The sequence below is a fragment of the Leuciscus leuciscus genome (genome assembly GCF_965113295.1).
Source record: "Leuciscus leuciscus genome assembly, chromosome: 14".
In the NCBI taxonomy this organism is placed as follows: Eukaryota; Metazoa; Chordata; class Actinopteri; order Cypriniformes; family Leuciscidae; genus Leuciscus; species Leuciscus leuciscus.
In genome coordinates this window covers 24,362,608-24,388,843 of record NC_138738.1, presented here as the reverse complement: position 1 = coordinate 24,388,843, position 26,236 = coordinate 24,362,608, and the positions used below count along the sequence as shown (strand labels likewise).

General features: G+C 37.3%; 1 protein-coding gene across 5 annotated transcripts in view; it reads right to left on the bottom strand.

The window, feature by feature from the left end:
• Positions 1 to 1,155: 1,155 nt before the first annotated feature.
• LOC309474331 (SEC14-like protein 1) overlaps positions 1,156 to 26,236 on the bottom strand; it is a 332,477-nt gene continuing 307,396 nt past the window's right edge. For all 5 annotated transcript variants that reach the window (XM_082136817.1, XM_082136816.1, XM_082136815.1 and 2 more), the window contains one exon: positions 1,156 to 4,794. In XM_082136817.1, the coding sequence (XP_081992943.1) occupies positions 4,689 to 4,794 (106 nt within the window). In that variant the 3' untranslated portion in view covers positions 1,156 to 4,688. The remainder of the gene's footprint in view (positions 4,795 to 26,236) is intronic.

The following is a 26,236-nucleotide window of genomic DNA, read 5'->3' as shown; positions in this document are numbered from 1 at the left end:
CCAGGTGTCAGCTTTCAAATGAGATCATACTTGTGCTTTTAGTGCAAAGGGTTCATGAACTGTATCTGTTTCAGTTTGGGTATGTCATTTCTGGGGATTTTTCAAAAGTGGGGTTGCAGCTTAACGGAACCAGTTTTTTTACCCTATTCATCTAGCTCTCCTTAAAGCAGGACCTTTTCCGTTATTTACAGATTAGAAGCTATATTCTGAAAGATACTTCATTATGTAATAACAGAAGTCTGTCTCCTATAGAAAACTTACTATTTAAGACACCTGGAAAAAAAGTCAATGAATCTGTTTTCAAGTATTTTTCTTAATTGAGGTTGAATTTTTTTTATTGTGCTTTCTGCTAAAATTGCAAAGTGATTTTGTTTATGCCTGTGATTGTTCCTGAACTCATTTAGATGAAAATGTTGATTTCCTTGTTTGAATTGAAACAGTTATTCAGTACTTTTAGTTAGGATCTGGATGAATTGTGACCTCCCAGGTAAACACAAATTTTTGTCATTCCTTACCACTTTATTGGTTCATGTAAATATTCTCACATACTGCACACAACTTCTTGTACATTCATACATTGCCTAACCCAAACCCCTACCCTAAACCCATTCCTTAACTTAATTATAACCTTATCCCTAAACTCAAACCGGTCCTCACAAAGATAGTTAATACACACACACACACACACACACACAAACAGGCGCACACATCTTTGTGGGGACTCTCCATAGACGTAATGGTTTTTATACTGTACAAACTGTATATTCTGTCCCCTTACACTAACCCTACCCCTAAACCTACCCATCACAGAAAACTTTCTGCATTTTTACATTTTCAAAAAAATATAATTTAGTATGTTTATTAACCCATTTCCCTCGTGGGGACCGCTGGCTGGTCCCCACAATGGAGGTGATCTCAGGTTTTACTATCCTTGTGGGGACATTTGGTTCCCACAATGTAATATAAACAAACACACACACACACACACACACACACACACACACACACACACACACACACACACACACACACACACACACACACACACACACACACACACACACACACACACACACACACACACACACACACACACACACACACACACACACACACACACACACACACACACACAAAGGAGGACCAGCATAAGCATCTCTTTAATTCAAGTTTAATAACTTCAAAAAATGTAAAGGCGCTATATTTCTATATTAATCAAATTTGTTCAAATACAGAATTTGTCAGAGAAAAAACAGATATGTAACATTTTACAATAAAGGAGAATACACACAGAGGGAGAAAACAGACAGAAACAAATAGTTAATAGCCCTCAAACACAGATGAGACCCCATAAAGAGATATTCAAACATAATGCATGTTGGTGTTTTTATGCTAAGCATTATCACTACATAGAAAAGCTGAGATTCTGTAAGATCATGTAAATCTAAGAAGATCCAAACACAAACACACATTCATTTAGTTCAGATGGTTGATTATTTTTCTAAAATATTCAAAGCTCATTTACACAATGAGAATGTCGATGTTTGTTTGCGGAACTTTGGGTGGGTGGGAATTTACTTCTCACACAAACACTGCTCTGTTTAGTTGAAGGCAGGTGGATAAGGAAGACAGTGTGTGTGTGTGTGTGTGTGTGTGTGTGTGTGTGTGTGTGTGTGTGTGTGTGTGTGTGTGTGTGTGTGTGTGTGTGTGTGTGTGTGTGTGTGTGTGTGTGTGTGTGTGTGTGTAAGATCTTTTTTTTTTTTGGACACCAGTGGCCCTTATATATTTATTGTGCAGATGCTTGCATATCACAATATTAGGGGTCTCATCTAGCTAACAGTTACAAATTAGCACTGACATACTGCTGAAACAAACAGGTAAGTGAAGGAGGGGAAAAACAACCACACGTTCATACAAATCACATAGAACTCTCTTCACAGTAAAGTATTACATAGTTACACTTGATACAAGGGTCTTATGTCAATTTTTGTATTATTAAAGCATCAATTTTAAAAACTGTACTGTAAATAGAATCTCTCACTTTTTTCCCTAAATACTAAAGCATAAAACAAGTGTACTAACCTGTGCATGGTTAAACACCATTAAATTCTGAACGGTAAGCCCTGAAACTCCTACCTGACTGGCAGCTTGTAGACAAATAAAGGGACTTTATTACACATGGTTCAGAATATGTGCTTCATGGGGTGTTTAGAAGTTTCAAGGGGTGGTAGCTCAATGGAAGTCAACAGTTAGAAAATAACTTTTTTGTTGTTGTTGTTGACAATGTCATTTTTTAACCATCAAACAAAAACTATTACTTGTTCCTCCTTGTTCTTACTCTTACTATGTGTTATTTTTAGAGAAGATTTCCACAACACTAATACATTGTAAATATACTATATTATGATCAATATTCTAGGAGCGACATGTAAAAACTAGCTGTTGTTCAGTGTAACAATCTCCATTTCCCTAAAGTGTTCTGTCTATGAGACCAGAACTGATAAGTCTGAGAAATGGAGGACAGGGAGTATCTTCAGACTATTGGGCTATGGCATCATTCAAGCAATTAGGGCAAGTTAAATGTGAGCATGTACAGCCACTGTCCTCAGGTAAACCTCACAATGTGCACACATTTTCTCTCAGGAAAGTAAGCAGGATAAATCAGTTTGTTGTGCATGGTGTCCAATCTGTTAAAAAGTCACCTGGATTAATGGACATGCTCTCGACTAAAATACGGTTACATTTTGTTTAAAATTTTTTTTTTTTTTTAACCTGAAGAAATAAGCAAGTTATTTAAGCCTTTACAGAGCATGCTTCACTCCTTGTCTTTACTAATAGAAACTATCAAGCTAAAGAGGCTAAATACAAACAAAAAGAAAACAAGGAATTTCCTTTACCTTCTGTAATAAACCATTAAAAAAACTTGGATTCAAGACCCTTGTATGTAACAAGAAATTCTATTGAAGCAATGATAAAATGTTTTTATCCACTACATTTTGTCCACTACAAAATGTACACTGCCTCTCTTCTAAGAAAGCTGTCATAAAAAAAAATAAAAAAAAATCGACCTATTAATATGAATGACCATTCCAAACACTGATTGGCTGACTGCATAGGAACTGATCAGCAGCGAGTCTGAGGTTCGATATCAAGGTGATTTCACCAAGTCAAAATTGAAGCCATCACTAGTAGTAATGAGCACAAAAGCAGTACTGTGACTATTTCACTAAACATTTTGCTGTGTTCAAACTGCAAGTCTAGCCACACAATGAGGAAACAAGCTTGTAGCACCTAAGAAGACTTAATACAGTATCCAAAAACATTTTACGATAAATACAAATTCAAATAGTACAAATTGTTCTAAGTTATTGCAGAAGCTCACCCACTGACCTAAAAACAATTCACCAAGAGGGTGAGCTCCAAGTGATATGGCAGAACTAAGTGCATTTATGTAGGTATGTGCAGTATTTGAGATGTGTGTGGGGGGCATATGCAGACATTCAGTTACTTAAAGGGATAGTTCACTTTGAAATTAATTTTTGGTATGTTTTAGCTTACCTCAAGGGCATCCAAGATGTAGGTGTCTTTTTTCCGCAGTAGTTTCAATTTTGATATTTTTAGGTCAAACCGTTCTTGTCTGTCAGTCATATAATGCAGGTCGATGGTCACTGTCTCAAAGAGCATGCACAGAGTCCAAATTAAAACAATTCCCCGTCGTCCAAATTAAACAATTCCCCATCGTAAGTACACATTGATGGCCTAAGACACGAAACGAGCGGTTTGTGTGAGAAAACGAACAGTATTTATATCGTTTTTACCACTTATACACAGCCATGTCCAAGTGATCTGATCTGACGTGTACGCAAACTGGTGCATAGATACATAGACATATACACATTCGTTCCAATGAACTGCCGTAGACAAGGCGACATCTAGTGTGTATATATCTATGCACCAGTCTGTGTACACGTCAGATCAGATCACTTGGACATGGCTGTGTATAAGTGGTAAAAACAATATAAATACTGTTTGTTTTCTCACACAAACCGCTCGTTTCGTGTCTTAGGCCATCAATGTGTACTTACGATGGGGAATTGTTTAATTTGGACGACGGGGAATTGTTTTAATTTGGACTCTGTGCATGCTCTTTGAGACAGTGACCATCGACCTGCATTATATGACTGACAGACAAGAACGGTTTGACCTAAAAATATCAAAATTGAAACTACTGCGGAAAAAAAGACACCTACATCTTGGATGCCCTTGAGGTAAGCTAAAACATACCAAAAATGTATTTCAAAGTGAACTATCCCTTTAATTTCAGGCTCTTTCCAATTTGAGAACATGTATTGCTTAGTTCAGCATGTGGTCCATGGGAAATGTAGAAATGCATGATAAAGAGTGACCTCTTTTGGACACAAACAAAGCACAATCAGACTATACTGACCTGCAGCCCAGCTGAGCGCTATGGCAAAGCAGATGCAAGCCCTTTAAAAACAACTACAGTCACCAGAATCCTTTGAGACGGACATCTTTTATACTCTTTTTAGTTGTGGAAGCATGCTTTAGATCCTTGACATATGTGATACAGTGTTAGGATAGATGACAGAGGAAGAGTAGTAATGGGGTTGATTGAGAATCGAGTCCTGCACTTATTTAACATTATATAGCCTAAACATCTTTCCATTCTACCTGGAGATCAAGGAGCTGGACTGTGATTGGCTGGAGGATGTGGTGATGGCGCTGAGCTGAGAGAAACCACTGTGGCTAGATTCCAGGCTGGTCATTGAGCCCCTGAGATTAGAACAGAGTAAAGTAGAATGTGAGAAATTAATAAGCCTAAAAGAATGTAAATAAAATTCTGTAAAAAAAAAAAAAAAAAAAAAAAGGTTTCAAAGGAAATGTTCATTTGATTTATACAATTTTTAATCGGTTTTATCTGTTCATGTCCAATCAAACACCCAGAGCTTAAGCAGGACATGCAGTTAGGAAAGTAGTCAAACAAAAGAAAATAAGAGAAGTATTTTCTAATATTTGACATGAGTGCCAAAATGTATATGTGCTTAAAAAAATATTTCTCTCTGACTATGTACAGGGCAAGTAAAAAAACTAATGAGAGCAGATATTAAAGTTATCAAAGCCTATGTGAGTTTAGAATACACACACAAAAACAAAAGATGTTAACCTTACAGGCAGAGTATAAAATTAATACACACCACCAGCCAAATGTGTTTGTTCTGCTCATTTACCACCCACTACCACTCCCGAGCAGATCTCAAGAATCAGTAATTTCAGCATTTTTCTTAACTAATTGGTATTGGCTATCCTAAGCCCAATCTTTTATTTTATGTGTCACACAGTTGCAGTAGGTGGCGGTATGCACCTTCAAGTGCGTTTGCAAACCACCTTTAAAAGGAAAGGAGGAAGTGACACGTGAGAACTAATGAGGTCTGTTCTAGCTTGTCAAACACATTCGAGCTTCAGTGTTTAGCATTTTGATGCACACTTTTGTAACGAATCACTCAAAACAAATGTATTTACAGTTAAATTTTTATCTCCCGATGCTATAACGCATTGTGATGGGTTACATCTTGCTTCAGACTTGACAGAGATCGGCATTCTGACACGGCGAGCTTCATGCTTTATCTACACTTTTTTTTCTTTTTGTTGCAATTATTCTGCTTATTGTATATATATAAAATAGAAGTTTATATTCCAGTTTTTTATTTCTTTCTCCAGTGCATAGAAACACCAAATACTTTAGAAATGCCAGGTGTAATGTTCACGTTTTAAACAGGATTAGTTTCCAGGTATGACTATCAAAATGTGCCTTTGACCCTAATTTATATTTGGATTATATTATAAACTATATTATAAATAAACTACAACTACAAATACATACATTCTATATACAGTACAGGCCAAAAGTTTTGAAACATTACTATTTTTAATGTTTTTGAAAGAAGTTTCTTCTGCTCATCAAGCCTGCATTTATTTGATAAAAAATACAGAATTTTTTTTTAATATTGTGATATATTATTACAATTTAAAATTATTGGTTTTCAATTTGAATATACTTTAAAAAATAATTTATTCCTGTGATGCAAAGCTGAATTAATAGGTTTTCCACGGTAAGCAATTGCTGTTAATTTACAGCCCATTTTCAACACTAATCTACTGTTTTTATGCATTAAGGTTTTTTACTGTAGAATGCAATGCGTTGTGGGCTGGTCCATTTGAAGCAAAAGCACAATGGCACTCAACGAGTGTTTCACAGTGAATATAGGAGTGAGTACAAGTAAGTCTTCACCTGTCCATGTTCACAGTGCTCAGTACCATGAGTCCAGCAGGCGTAATGATATGACGCAGCGCCTGCCGCCTGATAATAGGCTACCGAGCTGGGGACTATTATCAGGCGCTGCGTCATATCATTACGCCTGCTGGACTCATGGTACTGCAGCAAAGTTTCTTGATTATTACGCTGGAATGAGAGTATAGTTCCTAGCCATATCAGCCAAGAAAATCGCAACTTTTCATTTTCCGTCGGTTTTAGTACACGATGTAACTACAGAAGAGTCAAGTTTTAAATAGGAAAAATATCGAAACTCTTTGTTAATTTTTTTGAGAGAGATGCTAATGGTCTGGTCCGGTTCAATTCATTATGCTAAGCTATGCTAAAAGTGGTACCGCCAGACCCGGAGTTCGGCTGAATGGATTCCAAAATGATAAAACTCAACTGTTTAACTCTGGGGGAGTTGCAAAATGAGCCTATTTCCAAAAAAAGTGGAGTATCCCTTTAAGTAAATAAGACATAAAATCTATTTTGCAAGTGACTGAGCATTACAGCCAAACTAATGTCCCTATCTTAAAAACAAAGACTTACAATGTAACAAAATATAAAATAAAAAAGAATGGCAGACATTTAGGCCACTGTGGCAAAGATAAAAACCTTTGTCATTATTTTCTTTGTTATTCAAAAATAAGAATAAAGATACACATTATATATACACAACATAATATACAAACAAAATAAACTTATTTTTTCAGCTACAGTAGGTGTTTTTAACAGTAGCATTCAAGAAAAAAAAAAGAAATGAACAAATATAAAAATAAAGCGCGTACAGACTTCACTGTATAAATTATACACTGATTCTTATAAACGCTACTATTAAAGTTCTCAGTCAAGAGCAGTGAGTGATTTTCTCTTTGTTGTTTTATTAACATTAAGGGATCGTTCCGCTAAAAATGAAAATTGTCAATTTATTCTCTCAAGTTGTTTTAAACCCGAATAAGTTTCTTTCCTCAGTTGAAAATAAAAATTATATTGAAGAATGTGGGTAACCAAACAGTTGCTGGTCCTCAGTGACTTCCATAGTATATTTTCTACTACTATGGAAGTCAATGGGGACCAGCAACTGTTTGGATAGACACGTTCTTTAAAATATCTTCTTTTGTGTTCAGCACAAGAAAGAAATGAATACAGGGTTGAAACAACATTAGAGTGAGTAAATAAGGACAGAATTTTCATTTTGGGTGAACTATGCCTTTAAGGACAAGCGGTTGCATGTTTACTATTACGGTGAGTGTCCACTGGCGTGGAGTGAGGGGAGCAGAGCGAGCGTTTTCAATTAATTCCCATGGAAGTCGAGTTTCACGCTTGCGCAGTGCATTGTGGGAATGACTGAAAAAGCGCTGAGATCGGCCGAGAGCGTCAAAAGGTTGGGCAGTTGTCTACTTTATGCAAATATCGAGCGAAAAACACGGTCAGCAGCCAATCGCTGTGAGGTTCGGGTTGTGACATCTGTCTTGAGAGTTTAAAAATATGCAGATTGTGCCAGAGTTTATGCTGGATTTAGTGTGTAAATAACTTTATTTACAAATTAGACACTTTGCAGTTGTTATATAAATGCTAAATATTTCAGTTTGGATATGTTCATTGTGATTATACTGGCTGGGTTTACAAAAGTTTATAGAATTAACAGGATATATCTTTGCTTGTGGCATTAGGAAACAAAGCTTGTCTAGTGCCAGCATCACTGAGTGGAGTTTTACCGCTGAAGTGGACACGCACCGTTACGCTACAGTCACTTTAACGGCTGTTTCACACTGCAAGCGTGAGCAGCGTATATTTTTTATATCCGGGAGCAGGAGCAGCACTTTAGCGTCAAGCAGGAGCGTTGCAAAATCAGGAGAGCAGCCGAGACCCCCGCTTCACAGCTGCTCACGCTCAATTAAATTGAAAGCACACTTTTGATGGACAAAATAAATATGATTTCACAAAAAAAGTGCTCAAAATGCACAGAATAGGCATGTCTAGTGAGTTTTAAAAAGAACTGGAGTAGGCAACAACAACAAACAAAAAATGAAGAAAATGAAGACTCATTTATTGATATGTATATTTATAGAAGATTTACCCATTTAAACTTGTTTTTAATTATTCAGTTTGGGTGAAAGTATGGTGTATTATAAAAAATTTAAGTAAACTAGCCAGAAAATATGATATTGTAGCGACAATGGGTATGAACCAAACGCAGACTAATCTTCTTCCAGAAGATTAATTCAAACTTTCCACTTCCTGCCGAACAAAGAGGAAGATTTGGTCAGGACTTCTCCATCCTCATCCATCTTGTCACAGGATCCAGGCGCCAACCAGTCGGGCTATTTAAAAGAGCCCCCAGCACTAACACATAACTGGTCAATGACTAGCTTTGTTGCCAAATTACTGATTGGTTAAGAGAAAGACAGAGACCAAGGCATCACACAAGTGTCTTCACATCCCAGAGCCATAACTCACCCAGGCTCCAGAGAGTCTGTAACCAAAGACTTTTATTGGTTAACTGAAGGCAGAACTGGTCAACTTCGATAGTTTGCAAGACGGATCGATACCAGCAGATGTTGTTTTCCCCCACAACATTCCTGACCCCTTCCCCCTTTAAGACCTCCGAACGAACAAACAGAGTCCGGTTTCTCTCTAAACCAGAAAACTGAGATTTTTCCTACAGTATACATCAAACTCATTCAAGAACAATTTTCAATGGACTTACAATCAAACATCATGCAACTACATAACTCTATTTTGTGTCTGCAACTTATATGTGTGTTTAATATGCTTAGATACCATATAACTCATGTAATGTTATAACTGTTAGATGTTTGAATGAAAGTGTGTTGTGTTTCATATCAGTATGATCCTATGCTCTTGATTCAAAAGATGGCTTGATTGAAATCTGTGTAAAATGTTTCGTATTCTTATAATACTGATCATGTCTAAACTGTGGCATCTGTTCTCTCTGTTAGCAAGAAAACCCCCCCAGATAAGATAATTTACGATCAGAACTGAGAAGAATGCCACCTCCTAAATTTAGCCAGTGTCTAATTGGCCAGAACTCATCCTGGAGGTTGGACAACTTTGAGTTTAAAATCTTAGACCCAAAACAAAGCTCTCTCTCTAGGCGCTCTCTCGGCTCTCCAACTCTGCTCGTTCAAAATGTTCTGATAGAGAAGAGCTCTGCTCTTCTCTCTTCGATCTGCTCTCTAACTCTAGCTCTCTGGGTTCACCCCCAAGAAACGCTCTGCTACCACTCTCAAGAGAGATGGGCAGAAAAAGGATGAAGATCTCAATCAGACGAGTAACCATGTAAACGCAGAGACAAAGAACCCAAATTAAGATCAGAAGAACGGGTTCAACAGCTTTATTCAAGCCATCTTACTACTCTCGTCTAAGTTGTCTTTTCTTTTCTAAAGTTTTCCTTTATTTTCCGTTGTGAGTCTCGGTTCTAAGTTAAGTTTTGCGACAAGATTTCGAGCCACGTTTCTTCTGCAAAGCCAGCTTCAAACAAAGACTTTCATTCCGCCAGCACACCACGTGACTGGCCGCCCCAGACCCAGGCACAAGGACACCAGCCAACGAACGGACCGGGAAAACCCCTTTTCACACAACAAAGGGAATCCCCAAAAGCAAAGACAAGCAGGTACCTCCAGACTAAGAGCTGAACTGGTGTATTGATATACATTTAATAACCTGTCTAAGAAACGATAGGAGGGTTAAATTAATGAGGGATGGTTCGTTCCAGGTCATGTCTTATAAGTGCATAAACTTGAGATTTCATCATCTCACTCTTAAACTCACTCTTGAAACTTAATCTTTCCTTACTCTTTTTCCTTCTGCAACTCGTATGAATGTGTGTGTGTGTGTGTTTGTGTTAGATATTAGTTTTTATGTGTTAGTATATAATCAATAAAGTATTGTTCGTATTTTAACAAAGAGATTACTTGTGTTAATCTGTTTATACATTTTCTTGTCTTGAACTTCGATCTAAGTTACCGATGCTTTTACCCGTGATTATTTCTTAATTTCTTGTTAGCTGGGGATTAATTCTTTCTTGGCCAGGAAGATATTATATTTCCTAGAGTTAATACTTGTTTATGCTTTCTGTTCATTGGATGAACTGATAAAATGATCATACTATTGATTCTGCTACGGTAAATTCTGAAGATAATTAAAAATAATTGAATTATTAATTATTGATCATAATTCGTTATGAATAATAATTAATTAGATTTATACGTGGGCGTATAAACGCTGCATGTTTGGTGGAGAATGCGGGCAGTTTAACCTAAAATTGTAAGCATATACGAAGTAATGTATCTGTTCATAGTATGCGGATGAGAAATCCGAACATCTGAGAGTCTGTGTGTGACGTTTGGAGAGCGCGCCGCGCGCGCCCTGTTTGAATGAATGCTGCTCGAGCTGTCTACTCTAATCTAGTCTGCCTCCCTTCCCATGTTATTTTAATTTAACTGCAGTAAAATAACCCAAGATATAAAATCTCACACTACGATAAGGTAAGAATTGAGCGTGTCCCTCAATTTCTGAAATACTTCGATTATAGCCTACTGACGTCTGCGCGTTCCAGCGTCTTTCAAAGCTATATGTGTGTGTATCAGCCAGAGTGCTTAATGAAATGATACTGCAGTAATTAAAATAATCATATAAGAACGAATATTCTCCTCACAGAGCGATGAGCGTGTTTCTAACGTTATATATCTGAGTCACCGTGCGTGTTCCACGGCGATCAGTGATAAACATAGAAGCCTTCTATATACTTGTCTTACTGGCAGTGCGAGTTCCACAGCTAAGACAAATGTTCCCTTCAGTTAGTTTTATTTCTCAGGTTGTCAGTGCGCGTCCCACTACAATCCCCGTAAAAAAACTATAACTGTTAAGCTTATCTGTTTGTCTGTTCAATGAATCCTCGTGTAACACTGTGCGTCCTCGTGTAACAGTTAAATTGAATAGTAATTTAAAGGCGTGTTCAAGTAAAGCTTGACATCGGAAACATAACCAATAGTTAAAAACCCTGTTGTTTTAGTGTGCTAAGATAACATTGCACAGAGACGATCCGCAGAGATCGCTATTGTTCCATCTATTACAGCGCAAAGCTGTCCTTTAAAGTTAATCACTTAAACCACTGAGTGAAGCCCCACGTCGTAAAACAGCTACGAGTGGTGTCTGTCCTTTATTTGTATTTTTGAAATGCGCCGACATTTCATGTAATATGATCGACTGTACGTGCATATTCTTTTGTTTACAAACTGCAATTCACAAGTTCGCCCACTAGCGTTTGTTTTGTCGCCATAGTTACAATCGTGACACGGAAGTCTTAACCAACGCTTCCGGGGGAACTCTGACCCCTCGCAGAGAAGGGCTTTGCCCCTCCCATGAACAGTGTAAACAAACTGAAACAAACCCTTGTGGCTAAGCTAAGCTAAAGCTAAGCTAGGTAGTTGTTTACATTGAGGCCTAACTTATATGCCAAAGCCTTAAGCATTATTTACGGTTATCATTGTCATTAACATCAGTGGTTAAATACAGTGTCTGTTTGAACAACGTTAAAGTGATTTAACCATTTAAACACCTTGACTGTTACACCTGTTGGTCTTTTCTTCTTTCTTATTTTTCCTGTCTCAGTTTAATTACCCATATTTTCTGTGAAAAGGAAATTTCGGTTCACAATTATTAATTTCATTTACCTGCATTTTACTTGAAAAGAAAATACTGGTTTATGATTATTAATTGTCAAATTCTAATTTGATTTAACAAAAGGAAATACTAAATTAAGATTGAAGTTTTATTATCCTAAACAGGTAATTTCTAATGATTTCTAGATTTATTTTTAATAAATCTAATTTCATCATTTTCATAATTTCTAAATTTCTCTTTTAGATTTAATCACTTCAGGTGAATAAGTCTTAAACTTTGAAAGTTAAGTAAACTTATTCAACCAACATTTCCCTATTACAAATATTGTTAGACTCATACGTGCTCATTTATTGTTTTTGCGTTGTATCCTCGCGTTTCTCCTTTCTTTTGTTACGGTTATAAACTTAACCATTCTATTTGATTTATTCACTTACGTCTTATTGTTGCTGTGGAGCGACACACCTGAGCCTCAATAGGAGACATTGGTATCTCACTACAAGTTTCAAATAAATCAGAGATAACCCTCTCTTACAAAGTTTTATTTTTGAATGTTTAGTTGTTGGCAACTATCAATTCTATACTCGTAGTTCGACAAAGGCTCCAGAGCCATTTGTGGATCCAATCTCCTTCCCTCCTTTCCTTCTTACATCTTTCCTGTTCTGTCCTGCTTTATCCCATCTCATTCTTCACATTTGTAGGGAACAAACCTGGAAGAACCATTAATCGAGTCTAAAGAAAGAGAAAGATAATCTTTCCAAAGAAAACAATCATTAGGTATTTGATTTTTAATCAAACCCTCTCTGTTCTCCATACTCTCCCTGCATCTGTAAATGCAATTTACAATTTGACATCTTATCCAAGACCTATTAACAGAGACAAGCGTTGAGCAACCGTCGCCTTCAAAGCATCCCAGCTGTAAGCGGTCCATTTGAGGTTGTAAATCCTGTCAAAACTCAGAAAAGAGGTATCAACATTATTATTGTATTATTTTTCCTTGTAAACATAAACAATAATATTGTTTACCTTGCTGGAAACAGATTCTCACCGATAGGAAGCATTTACGACAAAAATAATATTTCTCCTACTTAAGAATTTTCTTTCTTGTTTTATTGAAATTGTTTTAACCTCTCTCTCTTTTTCCCTTACTCAGTGAGTGACATAGTCCTCACATCACAAGTTTAAACCAGCTTTTCATTGATAGAAAATATTTATAAAAAATATTTCTCCCATTGAAAAACTTTTCCTTTCAATTGAGATTTGTTTGAACCTTTTTCTCTCTCTTTCCCTCACTTAGTTGAGTGACGAAGTTTCCACATCACTAGCCTACCTGTCTACACTGAGACCAACACTTAGACATTACAACACTTCACTATTGTTGTACAGTCACTGAAACGACACTTAGCTGTTCAACCACATAGGCTTACACCCCACACAGATCTGTGTCAGTCTCTTCACCCCAGCGTGCCAACATGCCGTGGACGACGAACCCCACTGACGTGGACGCCTGGCTCAGAGGCATTACAGACTGCCTCACACCAAAGACAATTGAACTGTTATTATTTTTAATAATAATCATAACGCTGAGAAGATTCCTGACACATGATTCAAGCCAGAATCAGAACCACAACCAAGTGGAACTAACCAAGATTATCTGTTCCCTAAGCAATGCCTTCACAGCCCAGCTGACACTAAGCGACAAGCACATCACCCACCTTCAGGAGGAGCTGACATGTGCCCAGAGCCGCATAGACAAGCTGGAAGTGAAAGTCCAGGACGACTTCAAGCGTCAGACCACTGAGTTCCTGAGAGAGCTGATGCACACTCAACACTACACAGACCAGCTCAAAGCGAAAACTCAAGTGCCTGACAAAGTGGAGCAAGAAACAAAGAACCAAGTTGACAAGCTCCAAGAAGCCCTTGTAGTCACTGAACGTGACAAACAAGAATTAAAGACTGTCCAGAAACACCTGGTAAACCAACTCCAGTCTGCTGAACATCAGCTAGAGAAAGCTAAAGCTGATATTAAAGATAAGAACTCTGAAATCAATGCTCTGAAAGACCACCTGGAAAGGTGCAGTGCTGAAATCGACCATCTGACCCAACAGCGAGATGACGGCAACGACGAGCTCTACGCGGTCAGAAATGAACTCCAGCACATTTTCCAACAGGAACCAGAGCCAAGAAGGGAGAGACCTCCCTCAGCATCACCACTGCTGAGCAGAACAGAGTCCTCCATCCAAGAACTGGCATACAGTGAAAGAAGTGAATGGCCGCAACCCAAAACATCACCAGCCTTCACCACAGAACTGTTCACTGCCAACAAACAAAGAGAGCTCATCCAGGCAGACTCCAGAGCTGCACAGGGGATGACCTTTAAAGATCTCAACAAGCTGGTTAAGAATATCACTCAGTTCAACCCGAACTCCACGAAGGCCGCCGACATCCAGGCCCACATCCGAGATATCAACTTCCACCTAGAGGTGAGACCACATGTGACTGACAGAGACAGGTTTTACCTCCTCAGATCGACATCCAGTTCAGAGGTACGAAGCTTCCTAGACCGACAACCTGCTCATGTCAAGTCAAACTACCAGCTGCTATGTGAAACACTGATAAAAGAATTCACAGGCCCAGAGTCAGAACACGGTGTGTTAATCGCCTTGGAAACCAAACAAGGTCGACAAGAGACTCCTCAAGCCTACTACCACCGTTTTCGACAAGCCTTCTTTGGTGCACATAACTCACCTGAACAAGAAGAGGATGTGAACTTCAAAACCCTCTTTCTGAGAAACCTGCACCCCGGATTGAGTCATCATCTTAATTTCATGGCCTGTCCAGACACAATGACAATCCAACAGCTACGTGACCTGACACACAAGGCCCACATCAAACAGAAGATGTCCTCAAAGAAAGGTTTGAAAACATCCACAGTTTCAAACTCCTTCAGCCAAGACACAAGCCTTGCACTGGAAGACAACCAGTGGCATGACAACATCACAGTCCTTCGTAAGAAGCACAGAGAACGTGATTCCCATGCTGATGACAGATACCACACCAACCAAATGGAAAAGACATGGGACCAGCCACGCTTCTCAAGTAACCCGCCTCGGCACCACTCAGTTAAGCACAGCACTGAGTATGCCCAAGAACAAGACAGTTTACCCTCAAAAGACATGGAGCAACTAATGAGGCGACTGGAAGTGTTCCTAGAAAACAGGCTGAACACGGAAGACCACTGATTCATCTGATACACCTTCATAAGGAAGATGACGACCACTCGTTCTACAACAACACAGAACAAAGTGGTCTCTCACAGTCAACCACTGACAAACACCCAGAGGTACCAGGAAACACCATCCTGGCTACCCATCACTCATAAAGAAACCACCAAACGAGCTCCAAACTCAAGAACCATATGTGTGCTACAGCAACAACAGTAAGCACAGAAGGTCAGAAAGTCTGTCACAACCAGAAGGCATCATCGGAGGAATGCGACAACGGAGACCAAGTTTCGCACTACAGCTGCACACACCCATGCCAAACTACCTCCTCTCTGTCTGACAGAGAACTTCCTGCCTTACTGGATTGACCCCCAGCAGATCACAGAAGATCCCTTTTCCAAGGCAAAGAGGCAACAAGCTCATCAAAGCTTAGCCATCAAGCAAAGGGGGGAGCGAAACAGACTGAAACAGATCTGACCATACATACATGCATACATGCATACATACATACACACATGCATGCTCTACACAACACCCCTAACATACTCACTAACATACAGAAGTTAACCGCTTCTACTGTGCAAAACATTCAACAAACATGTTTTCCCCCACAGGTAGAAACTAACTTCAGAAACTAGCTTAACAACTTAGCTACACTTACCATAGGAAACATGGTAACTAACTACCCATCCAACAAGTACACCTGAGAACACCTCTCATTACATCATGATCCCTGACACCTTAACTGTGCAACAGTAGTTACAAGTCATATCCGGAGGAACACTCAACTGCTTTGTTTTGTTTTACCTCTTCCTTCCTTCCTTTCCTTCTTTTATTAGGTAAAATGCCTGTCCGCCCCATAAGGGTCATAGGTCACAATAATAGGATTGACACACCACGCCTAATATTTGTAAGTCACCTCAAAACGAATGTGAGCCAGAGAACTCCCTGCATCATTCGTATCACAAATTGAAAGGTAAATTGGTCTAAACCTAGAACAATTTAGAAGTGAATAAAACAAACAAATCAAATTTAGTCACAAAATTGATTAATCACCGTCCCAAAACAAATTAGGATAACGGTCCTAAAATTGAACTAAACTTTATTCAACGTGATTAACTATATTGAGAGAGTGAACCTGTTTATGCCTAGGTAATCTAATGCCCTGCACCAGTAAAGTGACCAGTCATGGAGGTGTTGTCTTGTTGTTTGCTGTGTGTGTTTGCTTCCTCTACCCATTTCTCCAGCGTTCACCGATGTCTTCTACTCTACACATCGTCGACCGAAGGGGGGATATGTAGCGACAATGGGTATGAACCAAACGCAGACTAATCTTCTTCCAGAAGATTAATTCAAACCTTCCACTTCCTGCTGAACAAAGAGGAAGATTTGGTCAGGACTTCTCCATCCTCATCCATCTTGTCACAGGATCCAGGCGCCAACCAGTCGGGCTATTTAAAAGAGCCCCCAGCACTAACACATAACTGGTCAATGACTAGCTTTGTTGCCAAATTACTGATTGGTTAAGAGAAAGACAGAGACCAAGGCATCACACAAGTGTCTTCACATCCCAGAGCCATAACTCACCCAGGCTCCAGAGAGTCTGTAACCAAAGACTTTTATTGGTTAACTGAAGGCAGAACTGGTCAACTTCGATAGTTTGCAAGACGGATCGATACCAGCAGATGTTGTTTTCCCCCACAACATTCCTGACCCCTTCCCCCTTTAAGACCTCCGAACGAACAAACAGAGTCCGGTTTCTCTCTAAACCAGAAAACTGAGATTTTTCCTACAGTATACATCAAACTCATTCAAGAACAATTTTCAATGGACTTACAATCAAACATCATGCAACTACATAACTCTATTTTGTGTCTGCAACTTATATGTGTGTTTAATATGCTTAGATACCATATAACTCATGTAATGTTATAACTGTTAGATGTTTGAATGAAAGTGTGTTGTGTTTCATATCAGTATGATCCTATGCTCTTGATTCAAAAGATGGCTTGATTGAAATCTGTGTAAAATGTTTCGTATTCTTATAATACTGATCATGTCTAAACTGTGGCATCTGTTCTCTCTGTTAGCAAGAAAACCCCCCCAGATAAGATAATTTACGATCAGAACTGAGAAGAATGCCACCTCCTAAATTTAGCCAGTGTCTAATTGGCCAGAACTCATCCTGGAGGTTGGACAACTTTGAGTTTAAAATCTTAGACCCAAAACAAAGCTCTCTCTCTAGGCGCTCTCTCGGCTCTCCAACTCTGCTCGTTCAAAATGTTCTGATAGAGAAGAGCTCTGCTCTTCTCTCTTCGATCTGCTCTCTAACTCTAGCTCTCTGGGTTCACCCCCAAGAAACGCTCTGCTACCACTCTCAAGAGAGATGGGCAGAAAAAGGATGAAGATCTCAATCAGACGAGTAACCATGTAAACGCAGAGACAAAGAACCCAAATTAAGATCAGAAGAACGGGTTCAACAGCTTTATTCAAGCCATCTTACTACTCTCGTCTAAGTTGTCTTTTCTTTTCTAAAGTTTTCCTTTATTTTCCGTTGTGAGTCTCGGTTCTAAGTTAAGTTTTGCGACAAGATTTCGAGCCACGTTTCTTCTGCAAAGCCAGCTTCAAACAAAGACTTTCATTCCGCCAGCACACCACGTGACTGGCCGCCCCAGACCCAGGCACAAGGACACCAGCCAACGAACGGACCGGGAAAACCCCTTTTCACGCAACAAAGGGAATCCCCAAAAGCAAAGACAAGCAGGTACCTCCAGACTAAGAGCTGAACTGGTGTATTGATATACATTTAATAACCTGTCTAAGAAACGATAGAAGGGTTAAATTAATGAGGGATAGTTCGTTCCAGGTCATGTCTTATAAGTGCATAAACTTGAGATTTCATCATCTCACTCTTAAACTCACTCTTGAAACTTAATCTTTCCTTACTCTTTTTCCTTCTGCAACTCGTATGAATGTGTGTGTGTGTGTGTTTGTGTTAGATATTAGTTTTTATGTGTTAGTATATAATCAATAAAGTATTGTTCGTATTTTAACAAAGAGATTACTTGTGTTAATCTGTTTATACATTTTATTGTCTTGAACTTCGATCTAAGTTACCGATGCTTTTACCCGTGATTATTTCTTAATTTCTTGTTAGCTGGGGATTAATTCTTTCTTGGCCAGGAAGATATTATATTTCCTAGAGTTAATACTTGTTTATGCTTTCTGTTCATTGGATGAACTGATAAAATGATCATACTATTGATTCTGCTACGGTAAATTCTGAAGATAATTAAAAATAATTGAATTATTAATTATTGATCATAATTCGTTATGAATAATAATTAATTAGATTTATACGTGGGCGTATAAACGCTGCAATATATAAACTTTCTTTTAGTTTATGTAATACACAGACAGGCACATAAGTTAGCACTACCCAAATCAAACCCGAGTGTGCGTTTTTTTTTTTGTTAATTTTTTTTATCCACTGAGTTTGCTGTCTTGTAAACATATCGAAACTATGACTGAAAAGACAAGATCGGAGCTGTTTGCGTGGTTGTTTTTGTTGTTTATCATTTACATGCGAATGTTGTAGGTCTACACTTCCCCATCTTAAACTTTTAAGACTACCAATTTTATAAATGACCAACTTCTAAAAACAAATTTATAGCTGTCTTTGTAGAGAAATGCTCACTTATATGTAGCTTTGGAGCCGCTGCTGTGATGCTGTACAAACGAAGCGTTTGTAGAAGCCAGTGTGAATACTCTCACGCTTCTGCAGCTGTAGTGACGATGTAGTTAACGCTGACGCAAAGCTCAAGATTGCGGTGTGAACACATCTAACATACACGCATATGACACTCACTCGATTTTCTCTCAAATGTTTGCTTTCACTTTACACATAACCAACTGTGTTTATGTAAACCTTGTGTGTATTTGAAAGTATTAGCGCAATAAGACTCAAAAGATAACTTAGTCCAGTAACCAGGCGCTGTCTGACCGGCTTTTAGAGCCTGTGGGCTTCGGGTGTATGCGCTCAGAAAAGCGCATGTAACAACAGCGCATCAGCACGTGAATGAAATGTTTAACCGGCAAGGCTTTAAAGCACATGCAAATAATGATCTTTTGTGAATTGCAGTGTCCTGTGAGTGTAACTCTACCTCTGCCTTTACATGTGATTGTGAATGCACGTCGTATTAAGACGGAGGCACCAGAACTGCAACTGATAGAATGCACTGTAGCACTTAATCGTGATATCGCACACCCGTAGTTCAATTGTTTTAATATTTTTGCACAATAAATTGAAAAAATTATAAAATATTTCTTTCAGAATAAACAATCAAATTAACCTTCATCTGACAGTGTTGAAAACATGACATGTTTGCTCTCTTTCAGGAAATTCATTACATCACGGTTTGCTATTGCTGTGATCTCATGTGAGTACAGGTTGTTAAAACAAATGATGAGCATGAATAAATAATTTATAATAAAAACTGCAATATTCCATTAAAAAAAAGAATCATCAATTAAGATTTCAGGTTGACTTTAAAGGGCTGTTTTTTAGGTTGGGGTAAGGGTTAGCACTTAGTTGTGATGGTTAAGGTTAGGGTAATGGGCTAGGGATTGGATTATATTGGATTATATCAATAAATGTCCTTACAAACAGGTGTGTGTTTGTGTGTGTTCGCATGTCTGTAGTAGATGTAAAGATGTTATGTATTTAAGGCATGTAAAACAGTCCAAATATATATGTAAATACAATCATGAAAAAACATGAGAATAATTCCCCATATGCTAAATATATACAGTACCAAGTTTGGAAGCTGCTATTTGAAAGAAGTCTCTTATGCTCATCAAACCTGGATTTATTTGATCAAAAATACAGAAACAGTAATATTGTAAAATATTAATACAAATTAAAATAATGGTTATCTTTTTTAATATACTTAAAAATATAATTCATTTCTGTGATGCAAAGCTGAATTTTCATGAGCCATTACTTCAGTCTTAAAGGAGTAGTTCACTTTAAAATGAAAATTACCCCATGATTTACCCCAAGCCATCCTAGGTGTATATGACTTTCTTCTTACAATCGGAGTTACATTAATAAACACCCTGACGCTTCCGAGCATTATAATGGCGATATCATAATAATTTATGATATAATTATATCAATCTGATGGATTGCAACCATCAGATTGAAGCTCAAAAAAGTGCATCCTTCCATCATAAACGAACTCCACGCGGCTCCGGGGGGTTAATAAAGGGCTTCTGTAGCAAAACGATGTGCCATTATAAAGCTCGGACGGCACAGGGTCTTTATTAACCTGTTAACCTTTGCCAGTGCGCCGGCGCACTGAAGCGTTTTTCTTTTTTTTTTAGTTCAAAGTTACAATCAGATTTAATGTTATACCTTGATAAACTATACATCATTAAAAAGATATAAGACTCAAGTTTCAGTATTTGACCACTATTGTATTCTGAGAAACTTATAGTGACAGTTATTTCTTAATTTGTGTCAGGAGTTATGAAATGAAAAAAATGAGTCGATAGCTCGATACCTTTAATATGAATTATGAGCGTCAGCCACTCCCATTCAGAAAAAAACTCCTGTGCTGTCGTCAGGCTTGGGAGGGTTACTTTAAAAATGTATTCCGTTACAGTTACAAATTACTTCATAAAAAAAGTATTCAGTAACGTAATCCAAGTACTATAATATGAAAGTAATGTAACTGATTACTTTGGGATTACTTCAAGGTCACGTATATAAATAAAGTCAAGCAAGAAGAAATTATATTAAATTATTTTTAATTTTTTTATTTATTAAGAATTTGGTCCAGTGTACAATATTTGCAAAATATACACACATGCCTGAATATATATTTATGTAAAGGGCTATACAGACATCTAGTGGCTAATGTATGGTATTACAGATTATTTTGTTTTATTTTTAACTAAAAAATAAAAACACAACATTTAAAATTTTTACACAATCTACAGTACATATTAGTTTATTTTAAAATAGGCCTACATGTTGACTAAAGCCGTGATCTTTCTTAATTTGCCTTACTGAACTTGGGGCGTTGGCAGTGGGAGTTCCCCTACGTTACCTAGACAGCGAAAATCCCGTTACGTGAGAAAAGAATAAGAAAGGACATTTTGGGTACTAAAAAAGCTACTCTCCTAATTTCTACAAAATAGCAGCGGAATTTCCATGAATTAAAAGCGATTTTACCCGCAGGCAGCATCGTTTCTACTAGCAGCAGTGATTCATTCAGCGTCTGAGGAGATTGTAGACAGATTTGCACATGCACCAGCGCGTGGCACACGTGAGTCATTACTGGCAACAGAACCAGGAACTACTGTATAATCAAGCAGCACTTAATATAGTGTTATTATGCCAAAATACTTATTTATTTAGTTTTAAATGAAACCTGTGTAATCCTGAAAGTATTCCCCCTTTTTTCAAAATGTAACTATAATCTGATTACTATGTTTTTTGACGTAACTGTAACGGATTACAGTTACTGGATTTTTGTATCCTGATTACATAACGCCGTTACATGTATTCCGTTACTCCCCAACCCTGGCTGTCGTCATGACAGCGCTTGACAAAACAATGTCCCTCAGGGCTTTTATCTCAAAAATGTACAGATTTGGAGAAATATTGATATATTCTCATAGGTTTACATCAGATTTCTATAGACAGGAATCATATTTACTGAATTTATACCCAAATGCGTCGATGTAAAAATTATGAGCGCTTGATACTCTGATGTACTGTTTTCAATCCATACCAGCAGCCTGAGGGCGCCCTATGTGCACAGTATAGTCCATATGGAATACATGAAGAAGAGCCATAATCATGTGACATTCCAGGAAGTCCCTGACACATACAAAGCTAACAGAGATCGTTGTAACATGCAGATTAAGATGTTTTGAAGACAATAAACAAGATTGCAATGATATTTGATTTGCCTGTGTTCTTCGAGCCATGTCAGGTATTTTCATAATAATAGATTATGTTTATAATGTAATGCTAATCGATATAGACTTTATCATCGTGCAGAATACTATAAAATAATATATTTTCTGTCTGATTTTTTTATCTGAAGCCAAATTAGATCACAGAAGATTATTTAAAACACTCGACTTGCGTTATAAAGTAAGTTTGGAGCACAAACATGATTTTAATCTCATAAATTGTCATGTATTGATGGTGTGCTAAGCTAACATGCTAGCTAGCCCTAGGTGAACCTGCCACCTAGCAGTTATTATTTTATGATTTTTTTCTAAATAGGAATGCATACTGAAATTTTTCTTTATTGAAGAAGGGCATTTGATACAGTTTCAAATGTGAAGTGAGAACTTTGATAAATGAAATTAGGGATTGAAACAGTGTGAATAGCTTATCGTTAGTAATTATAATGCAGACAAAAGAAATGCATATTTAGAGCCATAACCAGGCTGGAGAGGTGTGAATGTGTGCAGGAGAGACTGACACTGAATGGGGCTCGTTTGCACCACAAAACAATAGAGACAATAGACTGAATAGATGACTTAGAAGATGAAAATAAACATCAGTTGCATTTTAGAGTCTAATCAAAATAAAGTCAAATGACATGATCTTGAAAAACATTTAACTAAATACAGAGTTTTAGACTTATCATCTTCAGATTTAAAATATAACATGGTCAGACATGTGGCTTTAGCTGCAGTGCATTTCTAGATTGATACAATGCCAACTTCAATTTTATTTTTTTCATGAAGATGTTTCATAAAAATACATTTCTAATAACTTTTTCAAAACTTTGAAGCTATTTATAACTATTTTTTTCATTATGACAATAATTAATTCTACATTTACAATAAACTGCCAGCTGTCAGCTTTCAAATGAGATCATACTTGTGCTTTTAGTACCAAGGATTCATGAACTGTATCCGTTTCAGTTTGGGTATGCCATTTCTGGGGATTTTTCAAAAGTGGGGTTGCAGCTTAACAGGTTTTTAATATAACTCTAATTGTTTTCGTCTGAAAGAAGAAAGTCATATACATCTGGGATGGCTTGAGGGTGAGTAAATCATGGGGTAATTTTCATTTTAAAGTGAACTACTCCTTTAGGTGTCACATGATCCTTTAGAAATCAAGTCAAGTCACCTTCATTTATATAGCGCTTTTAACAATATGAATTGTTTCAAAGCAGCTTTACAGTGATAATTGGTTTTGGCTTTACAGCAGCTCTAGGATAAAGTTATTGTCCAGCTAAAGTTAGTTTTGATTGATTGATTGATTGATTCACTTCCGTTGCGAAGATCATTAGTTGTTAACTTAGGGGCCGCTAACACGACACCATTCTAACAGAAAACCATCAACGCGCTCCGGCCGCCCATCCGCACAAAACAGTGCCTGGTGGCTCGAGAACGCACTCCCGGAAATAGGTTCCAAGGTGCAAACGATTATCGGTTATTTCTGCGCAAACCTACGCAACCTCTGCGCAAACACAGACGTCGCGCACATGCGCACATCAGTCCATAGGTATGCGCGTTTGAATATATATGTGCGCAGGCGTGTAGTCCTTTACAAATCAATCCTCAACAAACTACTTGTCTGGCCTTAAAAATGTATAATACAGAATTATTTATCGCGTCCGCGTAGCCACGTGGTGACTCTGTACAGATAAATTGGCAACGTTTTATCTGTACAGAGGTAAATCATTCTAATATGCAGATTTAATACTCAGTTATTATCTATGTTGGAAACAATAATAATAATATTTCACAATATTACTGTTTTTTTTCTGTATTTTTGATCAAATTATTGCAGGCTTGGTGAGCATGAGAGACTACTTTCAAAAACATTAGAAATAATGTTTCCAAACTTTTCACCAGTACTGTATATTATATCACTTTATAAATAGTTGTTGTGAGCTCTTGTCAGCTCTATCAGTTTCATAGACATAAAGCCTGACAGAGTTGACATCTGACGGAGTTGACAAGATTGAATATTTTTCCCATCTCAACCATGTGTTAAACAGTGAAGTATTTTCCCCCTCAGTTTTAGCTGCCTTAATAAACAACAAAAATGCTAAGATTTAATTCACAACTATTGACAAAAATGAAAGGAAAATTTTATTCAAGTTTTACTTTTTGTATTGTTTGATATCTTACATATCTCTGCCCTTCAATTTAAGTGTATCTTTTTTAATTTGTTGCATGTTTAAACACTGTTTGACAGTTATACATTGTGACATGTAACACAATGTGTAACATTGCATGCATCTTCCAAGTATGGAGCATGCCTTTAAAATAATACTAAATAAATTATTTTAAAATATAAGCAATGAATGCCCTGAGTATATAGATTTCCTTCAGATGTAACTTAATTACTTTTATTTAGATTATTTTTTTTTTTTCATGTTGTGTGTAGGACATGTTTTGTCCCTTATCTCAAGAATCAGTGACATACAATGTATTTTTAGCATAATAATGGACAATGCAGATAATTTGACTAAATACTGAACTAAATAGCCAAGAACATGCTGAAGTTTCACATAAAATCTTCATGTAGGCTTATTATAACCTCTCGTCGGCTGTGTTACAGCAGCATGCACGTACACTGAATGGAGATAGAGGGTGAAACTCAAGCCAAGCGTGTTTGAGCAGACAGAATTAACAGAGCTTTGTTAGCATCATGATAATGCTAACAATAACAATCCATTAGCACAGCACAGTCGCTAAGCTAACGGCAAACAAGTTCACTTACAAACTCTGCACATCGCAGCAAGCCGTTCTTTACAGGGAGAAACAGAAAGGAAGGTGGTCGTGTGCAGAAGGGAGAGAGAGAGAAAAAAGAAGCAGCAGGCTTGGACACTGCTCATTACTTTTTTGCTCTATTTTTACCTTAATATGGCAAACATTTCACCTTAATATGGCAATAATACTGGTAAAATAGATAGACATAACAAAAAAGTAACAGCCTGTTTAAATAAAGAGGCTGACATTATAACCAGATCTATAAAAAGGTAACATTAGTGTTATTTTAATTCAAATAAAATGTAAAAATGGCAATGACTAGGCAGTTATGAAATGATTAGGGACTAGGGATGCACAATATGCTATATCGGCCACCATGTCGGTTTCGGCTGATATATGTTAATTTTTAATGTTATCGTTATCAGCCCGATAAGAAAATTTGACCGATAAATAATGGATTATTTACTTCAGCTGAGACACTTCAGATGCGCACTGTTCGCTATTATGGTTTTAAATAGCTTGAAATATGATTAGAATTATTTTGAAAAAGAAAAGACAGTTAAGTGCTACATGTGCAGTGCAAGTTTATAATATAGTCTACATCAAATTAAAATAAGAACACAACTGTAAAATGTTGTGAATTCTTTGTACACACGTGTTTTAGAGCGCTGTTACGGGATAAGCGCATCAACAATGGAGTTACAGCTTCATGACAAGCAAAATTAGTATAATGCAATTGTATGTATGTATGTATATAGCCTATGTATAATATATATATGTACAGTGCCCTCCACAATTATTGAACCCCCTGGTAAATATGATCAAAATTGGCTGTAAAAAATAAATCTGCATCGATTATCCTTGTGATTTTTCATTCAAAAAATGTGCAAAATTCTAACCTTTCATTGAAGTAAAAGAATTGAAAGTGGGGGGAAATCACATTATGAAATAAATGTTTTTCTCCAAAACATGTTGGCCACAATTATTGAAACCCCTAGAATTTTTTACGAGTAAAATATCTCTGAAGTATATTCCCATTAATATTTACCTTTTTTAGTACACCAGGGGGACTAGGAACATGAAACTGTCCAGCTATGACTTCGTGTTTCACAGGAGTTTAAATATGAGGAAACACAAAGGCCAAATCCCCTTAATCATCCATCACAATGAGTAAAACCAAAGAATATAGTTCTGATGCGTAGCAAAAGATTGTTGAGCATCACAAACTAGAAAGTGGCTGTAAGACAATAGCTAAAGAATTGAAAATCCCCATTTT